Genomic DNA, 12,781 nt, shown 5'->3' on the forward strand with positions numbered 1-12,781 from the left:
ATTTTTTTTAAAGATAATTTTGTTAGATTAAAATTTGTTTCTAGTTATTATATTACCTTTAATTTTTTTCTAAAATATCTACACTAGTAGTAGCTTTTGTTTCCAAAACAAAACCCTAATTTTTTTCCAAACCTTTACCCCTCACCCTTTTTCCAGCCGTCACCCACTCCATTCCCACAGAACAGAAAATAATAGGAGTATTTATGGTGTGGTTTGGATCGATTTTGAGTTAAAAATTTATCTGATCTGAACACTAATTTTATTTGCGGTGCGCTTTGGATTGGATTGGATTTGTAGTTTTGTAAATTAAAAAAATAAAATACATATAACAAGTCTCAATATCAAAGTTTAAATAATCAACAATGACATAACAAGTCTCAACAATATCTTAAAAAGTCAACGATAATATAACAATAGAAATAAAATTAAGAAAAATTATTACAAAGGACCGTTAGGAAGATTTAATTATTAAAAAGGATCTTTAATATTAAAATTATTTAGAAGAACTAATTTTATAATATTTAAAAAAAGACCAAATTTTTTTTGTAAAAAAACAAATATATCCTTAGATTATTTTTTATTTATTTCTTTTTTTTAAACATTTTTTTTAATTATCTATCGTACTCAAATTTTTATTCTTCATCTATAACTCAGAGACATTTGTTACTGTCAATCACAAAATGTAAGACCTAGAAGCAATACCTGGGAGTATATCAATGTCTTACTATTATCATATATAGAGTAATCAACAATGAGCATCAAATAAATCATTCAAAATTTGTGGGATTTGTTTCGAGAGATCTCTTTCTTCAATTATTCAAGGCGTGAAATGCAATAATTTACAAATATTTCACACCAGAGACCAATTAGATCAGCACCGATTATTGCATTTGATTCAAGGGTTAAGCCTTGAATAATGGGTAAAAAACACAAATAAACCAATGGGGAAAACTTGTTACATGAATAAGCCAAACGAAAAAGAGATCCACGAATCAGCCAAACCCTATTTATATACAATTCGAACCTAATTGGTTCGAACCCTATTTACCCATAATTCGAACCTAATAGGTTCGAACTTCAACTTTATAATTCGAACCTAATTGGTTCGAACTACGTTCAATTACGTGCATCAAATAATTCGAACCTATGAGTGATTGTGCTATATAAGGAGTTCGAATCAAGCAGATTCGAATCACTTATCCTTTTCCATACCCCACCAAATCCCAGAGAAAACGACCCAGATTCGATCCGAGAAATAGTAGAACCGAAGACTCAGCTGATGGGGGACGATCCTGCAAGGCTGTACCGGTTGGATGGGGTTGCTCATATAGCTGGGGTCATCAACGACGAGGTTAGTACATAGAAAAGTTTCTGCACATGGTTTATTTGAGTTAGTGGTTTTGCATGTGGTTTTAGCGGTTCTATATGTGAGTGGTTTATCGGGGTGGCATTGGAAATGGTTTAGCTTAGAGGTTATTGCATGCGGTTTAGGGGGGCGGTTTTTGGTAAGTGGGTTTTTGTAAGTGGTTTTATATGCGCTTCTGTGAATAGTTTATGTAAGTGGTTTATGTTAGGTGGTTTTGTTAGTGGTTTGTTGTAGTGGTATTGCAAATGGTTTAATTTAGTGGTTTTGCATGCGGTTTAGTTGGTGGTTTAGGGTAAGTGGTTTAATAATGTGGTCCATTTAATGCGCAGCCACAGCGATGCATCAGGAGCATGCGGCGGCAACAAGGCATGCCACTCGATGAGCGTTATGTTTCGTACCTGCAGATGGCCGGGTTATACCATCTGGTTAGACTGAACGATAGATGGTTCCGGTTAGACGAGCCCCTTGTCAGCGCCTTCGTCGAGAGGTGGCGTCCTGAGACGCATACCTTCCACATGCCCTTCGGAGAGTGCACGATCACGCTTCAGGACGTGGCATACCAGTTGGGGTTGGCAGTGGACGGGCGTTATGTCAGCGGTTGCCTTACAGACTTCCATCTGTATATCGAGGGTGGACGTCCAGCTTGGGTGTGGTTCGAGGAGTTGCTTGGAGTGATACCTCCTCCGAGCCAGGTTCAGAAGTTCGCAGTAAACTGCACCTGGTTCCAGGAGACTTTCGGACAGTGCCCCGAGGGAGCCGATGAGGACACTATGCGGTGCTTCGCTCGTGCCTATATCATGATGTTGTTGGGCACTCAGCTGTTTGCAGCCCCTCCCGCGTCCCGCCCTGAACATCGACTTTCTGATGTCGAAGGACGGGAGAGGCGGTGATCGTTGGTTCCCGTCCGCCTTACCAGATTGGCATATTCATTGGGAGACCCGTGCGGACCACGTCCTCCGGTTCGATTTTGTTGCCGATCCTGGACCTTCGCACGCCTATCTAGACTGGTGGAGCCAGCATGGGAAGAGGTTCTTGTCACCCGATATTCATATGGGGGATCCGAGGGGCATTCCTATTCCTGTCGAGGCGTCACAGAAGGGTCCTGGTCGAGTTCTTGACATGGATCGAGTCGACGACGTCCCTGATAGGCGTCGGGTTGAGAGGAGAGCTCGTGTCGGGACACGACGGAGCCAGCGTGAGTGGAGGTGGCTGGAGCGGGCTATCGACGAGGCTGATGAGGCAGGTAGGGGTGGTCGTCGAGGACGAGGGCGTGGAGGCAGACGGAAGGCGCCCGTCGAGGGCCAGGACGGTCGTGAGGCTGGTGGCCTTGGTGGACAGGGGTACGCCACCAGAGATCCTGCTCCCCATGCTGAGGCTGGACTTGGGGAGGTGCCGCTGGGAGATTACTTAGTTGGAGTTCCACCTTAAGACCCCACACCTCAGGAGAGTAGGCCATGGGTGAGTCCAAGCAGCACGTTTTTAGACCTACTTGCCGGTGTTGGGTTTGACGGGGATCTTGGATCCCCCTTCTTTGATGACATCAGTGCCATCATGCATGATGATGAGGCTGTCCCTGGGCGGAGTCAGACGACGGGGACACAGGCACCGTTAGATGTCGATCTGAATGAGCCGCCCTCCGTTCCTCCTCCTGAGTATTTCGCTTTGGGTGGTACCCCAGCGTCCGCACATACTGCTGGGTCACATTCAGTTGCCGGGCCGTCCTCATCCCGACCGGTACATGTCCAGCCTAGGACGCCTGCATAGCCAGCCCCGCAGAACGAGGACGAGGACGAGGAGATCGAGGAACAGGAGCCGTTTATTCGGAGAGGTCAGAGGACATGGGTTTCACGTCGTTGCTTCACGGGGTCGCACCTTTTTAGATGATTTATGTGCCTAGTTGTATGTTACCCATGTTTGTCTATGTATTTTGTTACCAGTGTTACTTTGTATCCACCTTTAGATGTATGTCTGTGTTAGAGAGAAAACATTTGTACTTTGCATTTTGATGTTATTTAATTGCTGCATCATGTCTTCGTAATGTAACTCGTACACTAATTTATTCTCATGCGTGTTCAGCATACATTTCGTTTAATACTACCTAAACAAAACATATTCATAAATTCCGATCCCATGCACGTAACATATGCAGCTTCGTTCCTTACTAATTCGAACCATCTAGCTTCAAATTGCATTGAACGTAGTTCGAACCAATTAGGTTCGAATTACTTGAGGGACAAAATCGGTAGTAATTCGAACCAATTAGGTTCGAATTGTATATAAATAGGGTTTGGCTGATTCGTGGATCTCTTTTTCATTTGGCTTATTCATGTAACAAGTTTCCCCCCTTGGTTTATTTGTGTTTTTTACCCTTGAATAATTGAAGAAATAGATCTCTCGAGACAAATTCCACAAGTTTTAAATGATTTATTTGATGTTCATTGATAATTACTCTATATATGATAATAGTAAGACATTAGTATACTCGCAGGTCTTATGTTTTATGATTGGCAGTAACAAATGTCTTTATGAATTATAGACGAAGAATAAGAATTTGAATATGATAGATAATTAAAATAAAAATATGTTTACAAAAAAAGAAATAAATGAAAAAATAATCCAAAAATATATTTCTCTCTTCACAAAAAAGATTTGGTCCTTTTTTTTAAATATTATAAAATTAATCCTTTTAAATAATTTTAATATTAAAAGTCTTTTTTAATAATTAAATTTTTTTAACAGTATTTTTATAAGTATAATTGTAAATATAATAATAAAATAATAATATTATAGCACATTGTGCGATTTAAATTGGATCGGATCGGTTATGAAAAGTATATTTGAAATTCGATCCGATCCAGCGGTTTGCAAAAAATAGAATCTAATCAAATCTGAATTAGTGCGGTTTTAATCAATTTTCGGTTTGGATTGGATTGGATGAGCGGTTTAATTTGGATCGGTTTGAATTTGAACAGCCCTAGAAAAGAGAAAGGGAGTGCCCGAGGAGTGAGGGAGAAGAGAAGAGAAAGGAGCCCTGCCGCCACTGCACCCCGTCACACCCATCCGCGTCCAGCTCGTTGTCGCGCCGTCTTGCCGCCAAGTCGCCGTCGTTGGCGCCAACGGTGAAGGAGAGAAGGACGAGTGCTAGGAGAGAGAGGGAAGCTGTTCGCGTTGTCATCGTCATGCTGGAGGGTCGCCGTTGTCATCAAGAGCGTCAGGAGGGTAAGAGCGCGACACTGAGGGAGAACCAGCCAAAGAGAGGGAGAGGCGTCAACTTTGCTACGACCTCGCTGCCAAGGGAAGCCGCCGTCGCCATCGTCGTCCTCATCGCGACCTATCACCGTCACTGGAGTCAGCCACCTTCATCGCCGTTCATGCCGTCGCTGTTCCTCGCCACTACTGAGCTGCGGTCGAGTTGTGCACCGCTGCGCAGTGCCGTTCCCTACTGACGCCGTGGTTGGTGGTTGCCTCTGCCTTCGGGGTAAGCACCCCCACTGGAGCTCAGTCACCGTTCCACTCTCCGACAGTCATCATCGGAGCTGTGGCTGCTCCGCTCTTGGTTTCTTTTTGTGCAGTAAGTTGCTTTTGCTTCGAAAAATCTTTTAGTCGCTTTTTTGTATATGTTTTTGAGGTTTTGGCAACATAGGGTCAAGTTCCGGTTATTGCATGTCATGATTGGAGTTGCGGTTGTTGCTGCGGATAATAGATAAAGCTGAGGTCGTGGCTACCGCTGTTGCAGGCCGAGAGAAAAGAAAGTTTTTGTCACGTTGAGTCGTGATTGAGGTAGGGGCGCTTTCATTAAACTTATTTTATTTTCAAGAATTGTTATAAATCGATATTGATGCAAATAATATATTTTTTGGTGATTATGTGAGTCTTATAGAGTGAACTGAGTTGCCTTGAATGAATGTGATTGCTTGCTTGATTGGTTTATTGATCGATTGAAGATGTTTAGTTGGGTTTTGTAATTGATTTAAGGTCCTTATGAAGATGATCGGATTGTGGCTATTTTTTATTATTGAGTTTCATTGTGGTAGTGAATGAAAGATTGATTTGAAAATCTGATTCGTATGTTTTATTAAAGAATGATTTGAGATTTGGAAAATGATTTGGTTTCGGAAATGAATTGAGATTTGGAAATGATTTGATATTAGAATTGGTTTGATTTTAGAAAATGATTTGAGATTTGGGAATGGTTGGGTTTTGAACCCGTTGAAAAAAGTTTGATAAATGGTTTGGTTGGGACCCTTGATTGGTGGCAATAGTCCGAATTTTAGAAGAGATGCTGTCGAATTTTTTTTTAAATTGGAGTTTTGGTTTGAAATGTTATTTAGAAAAGTTTGGATTCAAGAATTATATTATTTGATTTTGATTTTTTAAGAAAAGCAATGAATTATGTTTTGAATTTTATTTAGTTAAGAAAAGAATTATACTATTTTGAATTTGATTTATCAAAGAAAAGTTTATATTTCGAGTTTGAATTATCTAAGAAAGAAATTATGTTTTGAGTCTGATTCAATAGGAAAAAGTTCTGTTTTGAAAAGTATTTAGTAAATTTAAAATAAATGATTTTCTTGAGTCTTTTAAAAGAGATTCAAATTGAAAAATAGTTTATGAGCTTGAAAGAACTTGAGATATGAGGATGATTATGATAAGTTGATAGTGTGCTGGCCTGCCGGGCATTATATCTCAAGAACAATAGTGTACAGGAAACTATATCCCTGGGATGATTTATGATTATATATTGTTTTGGTAAGTCGCTATGCGGCTCGGGTAAGGATAGTGGTGAATCCCACTTGTCGAGGTTGCGGCGCCGGCATAAGGACGGTGGTTAATCCCGCTTACGTTCAAATGTGAAGGATGAGGTAGTATCCCACTCGCATAACCTTCTCTGATATAAGAGTGTGTTAGGCACTATATCCTTGAAACGATAGTGTGCAGGGCACTGAATCCCTGACGTGGCAGAAAAGCTACATTCGAAAGGATGTGTCGGGTTGGCAACTTTGAACCGACAATGTGATATCACAGCTAGTAGGATAGTCATGCATCATATGCATCTATGTGATATTTTTAGGTGTGCAAATTGTACTTGGTTTGCCTATGTGAATAATTCTGTTTAACTACTAGTTGCTATATGTGATGTAATTGCTCTTGATTGTGTTTAAACTGTATTACTTGTGATTGTAATTGTTGGTTTAGTTTATGATGATTGGAGTGTGATGTGATTTTATTTTGGGCCGGAAACCGTGATTTGGTTGTTTTGGGCTGGGACCATGATTGGTTGAGTCAGTGGTAAGTTTGATGAAATTACTTCTTTGGTACATGTAGTGAAAAGTTACGAGATATTGTGTTTAATTGGAATTTCTGTAAGTTTAAAATATGAATCTGGATTTTGGTAATTAACTTATGGTTTTTTTTTAAAAAGTTTGGTTTTTGGATGACTAATAGTTTGTTTTCAAAAAGATTCATAAGACGAGCGATGATCATTGCAATCGAAAAACAGTTTTGTTTTAAATATCCTCTTACGACAATTCTTAAAAATCCTCTACTGAGAACCAGCGAGGACGATGTTTGTACCCTCTACAGATTTTTCCTTTCAAGACGAACGAAGAATTTAAGGAGTTTTTTTCGAGCATCTGATTGTATTCTATGTTATTGTATGTACAGTTATAGGTTTTCTTCGCCTTTATTATTATATTTGTAAGAGGGATAGGAGTTGTAATGATATGTATATATATATATTGGTAAGTTACTTGTATAAGAAATTTTGTAGGTATATATATATCTTATGAAATTGTGATATGAAATGGATTATATATGCATGTTTAATTGAAATAAAAAGTATTTCTGGCAAAACTAACCATGAAAGATTCGAACACTGACAAAACTGACTATGAAAAATAGAAACTAAAGTTATACCCATATAAGATAAGTTTTGTTCGACAAAAATGACTAATTATTAAATTTTTGTTCATATTCCATAAATATCCCTTGCCTTTTATTTTTCTTTATCTCCAAACCCAATCCCTAACCCTAACAATTTAACTACCGCTCCCTCCTTCTTTGCCTCTATCCTCCATCCTTCTCTGCCATCACAATCGTCTTTCACCACCACCATCCCCTCCATCCCCCTCACCCTCCCTTCTCCTTCGATCATCACCAACTCCAACACCACCGCCGCTCCATTTTCCTCCCCACCCTTCCCTCAACCACCTCCTTCACCATTGAGGCCATGGAAACTGAACATCGCCACCACCGGCGATGGTTGGATCCCTACCTTAGTCCCTTCAAAATCTATCTTCACGGTTGGTTTAGCGTCAATAAAGAGATACTTCTTCATGGTGTTGCTGGCTTTCTCACTTGCCGCCGTTGTCAAAAGTAGGTGCGCGTCAACCACAAGCTCTTTACTGTTGGCAACAGTGTTAGCAAGCACCCCAATCCTCTCGCAGCCTTCACCACAGCACCTATTTTAACCCTAGCGCTAACTCCTCTTTCACACAATACGATTTTTTGACGACTTTCTCGAGCGATAGTGTTTCCATCATGCACAAGTTTCTATTTGTTGCGTTGCTTGCATTGTCAACGTAAACAAACAGTAATGGAGAATTAGGTAAAGCATTGCCTTGATACAAGGAAACACCTGAGAAGTTGAGCCTGATACCAAGGCTGACGTACGTTGGAAGATCACGATCAAGTATACTCACGCTAGCGTTTCCAGCAGAACAATAAAGGGAGGGTGAGAGGATGGAGGGGATGATGGTGGTGGAAGGGAGTTGCGATGGCGGAGAAGGGTGGAAGGTAGAGACAGAAGAGGAGGGAGCGGGGTTAAATTGTTAAGGTTAGGGATTAGGTTTGGAGATGAAAGGTTAGGGGTATTTACGAAATTATGAACAAAAATTTAGTAATTGGTCACTTTTGTCGAACAAAACTTATCTTATATAGGTATAACTTTAGTTTTAATTTTTCATGGTCAATTTTGTCAACATCCAAATCTTTCATGGTTAGAAATGACTATTTTCTCTTAGTTTTATTAAGAATAATGGATAGATCAATCTATTTAATGAAAATAATTGTCAACAACTTTTAAAGTTAAAAAAAAAAAACATTAATTGGGGAAGGAAATTCCTTTGAAATTAATTTGAGTATTTTATTCTTTTAAGAGTAACTACCCAAGTCAGTTCTTGAAATTTTTAAAATCGAATACTTTAGTCCCTCAAGTTTTAAGATACACAAAATAGTTCCTATTGTTTTTCCATCAGTTTCGTTAGTCACTAATGGTGACTACTAACGTAGAATGTTGACTCGTTCACTTGGCCGTCAATGTGTGTGATCTGAACAAATCAGTGTTTAGGGTGAAGTACATAGCAGTCACCAAAAAATTTAAAAAATCTCAAAATAGTCCCTAAAAAATTCAAAAATTTTTAAAATAGTCTATTTGAATAAAATCTTTTACATAAACAATTGATAATATTTCTACGAACGTTTATAAAGGTAAGATTTTGAAACTTGCATGTAATGCAAATCAAGTTACCTATGAAGTTAAATTTATAAATTTTGGTCAATATCTTAAAAGTTTTAGTATATAAATAATGACTTTTAGAATTTAATGACTTCTTAAATTTAGTAATTATTATTATGCTTTCTAGTTTCTACATCACATCTATATAGGTACCAAAGATTAATAATTAAATAATATTATCTTTTATGATATTTTAAAATTCCATCACCACCACCTTCTTCTTCTTCGTCGCCCTGTTGCACCGCACTGCACCACCACCAGCTTCTTCTTCTTCTTCTTCAAATTGGATTTTTTGTGAAATTTGTTGTGAAATATTGTTGTTGCTAAAATTTGAATTTGGAATATTGTTGTTGCTGAATTTGTTGATTATTGTGATGGTACAAATTTGTTGATTATTTTTTTTTTATAATGATGATGGTGAGGCCATGATGATAATGGTGGTGGTGGTAGGTTCTTGATTATTTTGGAGAAAGTTATAATGAAGATGATGATGACCATGATGATACTGATGGTGGTGGTGGTGGTTCTGGTTGGGCGTAGGCTTCTGTTCTGGTGGTGGTGGTGGTGGTGGTGGTGGTTGATTTTGGGGTGAAGGGAGAAGAGTATTTTTGTTCGAAGGACGATTTTAAAACAAATCAAAACTTTGGGGGACATTTTGTAGCAAAAAAAAAGTTGGGGACGATTCCGATTTTCGACCTCTACGTTGGGAACCAAAATCATACTTAACCCTAAAAAAAATAAACGGGTCACCCATTTAGTCCACGGGTTAGCCTGTTTAACCTAAAATTTAAACGGGCTTAATTTTAGAGGCAAAATCCATCCATTTAAATGGATAAATGGGTTAGTCTGATGGGTTTGGCCCATTTTAATGGCCCTAGACTTATAGAATTTAGAAAAAAAAAATCAGATAGATCTCCAAAAAAATTAATTCCGTGATATACTTTTAAATTTGTTAAAAATAATATTAAATAAATAGAAAAGTCTAGGAGGCCAGTAATTTTATTAAATTTTGGTCAGTATGTAACTAGTAAAAGTATGTAACTAGTAAAAGAAAAGTGAATAATCTTACACCGTTGGATTAAATCTCACACCATTAAAAACATCATTGATGACTACAAATCACAAAAGTTGCTGCCCCTAACACTCCTCTAAATAAATTTCGAAAAAACTAAAATTATAAATTTATAAATAGATAATGTCATTTTTAGTTAGCCTTCTACTCCAATTTGACAAAGTCCGCTAAGTCTACAGCAATCTTCAAAGACTTATGTTTTCCCCTTCAAAATTATAAATTAATTACAAAAGTTTCTAGGGTATTTACTTAATATATTTTTTGTTTAATTAAGAACGTACAAAATTGGAGAGTGATCCCCTCCAATGAAAAAAAATTGGATAATATTCAATGTTCAATCTAATTATTTATTATTTTTTTTTATTTATTTTTTATCCCACTCATAAAATCAAAAATAAAAAATAACACTGTATTCTATCCATTGTTAAAAAAATTGGAGAGGATGTTTTCCTTAAAATTGTTCAACTAGTTGTACTAATATTACTCAAAAACATGTATCGCAAGTTCGCAACTTTAGAAAGGGAATTCCTCACCAACCACCCGCAACGCATCCTTCTTGAATCTGAGTATCTGCCTTTATTTAAGTACTCTGAGACTGTACCTCACTCCGATTTCAGTATCACTCTCATCACTCCCCTTCCCATTTCAGTTTTCAGGTTTCTGTTCTTTCTATCTTATCCAATTTGTGATTATCAACCATATGCGGGGTTTTTATTTTTCATTGAGATTGAGAAATAGAAAATTATATTTAAGACTGGATTCTTTTCTTTATGCGGTGCAGCTAGCTAGTTCTTTTCTTTCTATCTTTTTCAATAGTTGAATACTGAATCCATTAGTGTAGTAGTAATTTTCTACTTGACTTTAATAAATGGAATATGATATGATTATCCTTTGCCTGTTCAGTGAAATGCATTTTCCTTATTATTGTTTCGTAGTTTACTTCATTTGATCACTGAATTGCGACTTTGCAATCGGTATGAATTTACAGGTGCTTTTTAAGAGGATGGGTAGTGCTTCTGAAGGGAAATTAAGGTTTTGTATAGACAGAGGGGGCACTTTCACTGATGTTTATGCAGAGATCCCCGGCGGGCTCGATGGTCGGGTTATGAAGCTTCTCTCTGTTGACCCTTCAAACTATGATGATGCCCCCGTGGAAGGGATTCGGAGGATCTTGGAAGAGTTCACTGGAGAGAAAATTCCACGCAGCTCAAAGATACCAACTGAGAAGATTGAGTGGATAAGGATGGGTACAACGGTGGCGACAAATGCACTTCTAGAGCGAAAGGGAGAGCGGATTGCTGTGTGTGTGACGCAAGGATTTCGAGATTTACTCCAGATTGGTAACCAGGCTCGCCCCAGCATATTTGACCTTACTGTATCGAAGCCGTCGAATCTCTATGAAGAGGTTGTAGAGGTGGAGGAGAGGGTTCAGCTTGTTCAGGGCAAGGAGGAAGAGGAAGAAAAACAGGGCGATACTTTATCGGTTGTTGAAGGAATTTCTGGGGAGCTTCTTAGGATTGTAAAGCCTCTTAATGAAGAAGCATTAAAGCCTGTACTTAAAAAGTTGTTGGCCAAAGGAATTAGTTGCTTGGCTGTTGTTTTGATGCACTCATACACTTATCCACAACATGAACAACGGGTTGAGAAGCTAGCTTTGAGTCTGGGGTTCAGACATGTCTCTATATCATCTGCTTTGACTCCCATGGTCCGTGCTGTTCCTCGTGGTTTAACAGCCAGTGTTGATGCTTATCTAACGCCTGTTATTAAAGAGTACCTGTCAGGCTTCATCTCAAGATTTGATGAGGGACTGGGGAAGTTGAATGTTTTATTTATGCAGTCGGATGGAGGACTTGCACCTGAGAGTAGTTTCTCAGGGCACAAAGCAATTTTGTCTGGCCCTGCTGGTGGAGTTGTCGGTTACTCGCAAACCCTTTTCGATCTTGAAACGGATAAGCCATTAATTGGCTTTGATATGGGAGGTACATCTACAGATGTTAGTCGATATGCAGGGAGCTATGAGCAAGTTCTGGAAACCCAGATTGCTGGTGCCATAATACAAGCACCTCAGCTTGACATAAACACAGTGGCTGCTGGTGGTGGTTCAAAGTTGAAGTTCCAATTTGGAGCTTTTAAAGTTGGACCAGAATCGGTTGGAGCACACCCAGGTCCTGTATGTTACCGGAAGGGTGGAGAGTTGGCAATTACAGATGCTAACCTTATTCTAGGATATGTTATTCCTGATTATTTCCCATCCATATTTGGGCCAAATGAAGACCAGCCTCTTGATGTCAAGTCTACAAGAAAAGAGTTTGAGAAACTTGCCGAGCAAATAAATGCTCACAGAAAGAACCAGGATCCAACGGCTAAAGACATGGCAGTGGAAGAGATTGCCCTTGGTTTTGTGGATGTTGCTAATGAGACAATGTGTCGACCAATAAGGCAGTTGACTGAAATGAAGGGCCATGAGACCAAGAATCATGCGCTTGCTTGCTTTGGAGGTGCTGGACCTCAGCATGCATGTGCCATAGCTAGGTCACTAGGTATGAAGGAAGTGCTCATTCACAAATTTTGTGGGATCTTAAGTGCTTATGGCATGGGATTGGCAAATGTTGTGGAAGAGGCACAAGAGCCTTATTCTGCAGTGTATGGAGCCGAATCTACACTTGAGGCTTCACAACGTGAAGCTGTATTAGTGGCACAGGTAAAGCAGAAGTTGCAAAAGCAAGGATTTAAAGAGGAAAGCATTTCAACAGAGACATATTTAAATCTGAGATATGAGGGTACAGACACTGCAATCATGGTCAAAAGACATACAACTGAGGATGGA

General features: G+C 38.9%; 1 protein-coding gene across 1 annotated transcript in view; it reads left to right on the top strand.

Annotated features, from left to right (window-relative positions):
- LOC107625177 (5-oxoprolinase) overlaps positions 10,431–12,781 on the top strand; it is a gene marked incomplete in the record, with an annotated part of 4,357 nt that continues 2,006 nt past the window's right edge. The window contains 2 exon segments of the mRNA XM_016327752.2: positions 10,431–10,610; positions 10,943–12,781. Of these exon segments, the coding sequence (XP_016183238.1) occupies positions 10,958–12,781 (1,824 nt within the window).

This window comes from Arachis ipaensis, chromosome B02 (genome assembly GCF_000816755.2).
Source record: "Arachis ipaensis cultivar K30076 chromosome B02, Araip1.1, whole genome shotgun sequence".
Classification (NCBI taxonomy): domain Eukaryota; kingdom Viridiplantae; phylum Streptophyta; class Magnoliopsida; order Fabales; family Fabaceae; genus Arachis; species Arachis ipaensis.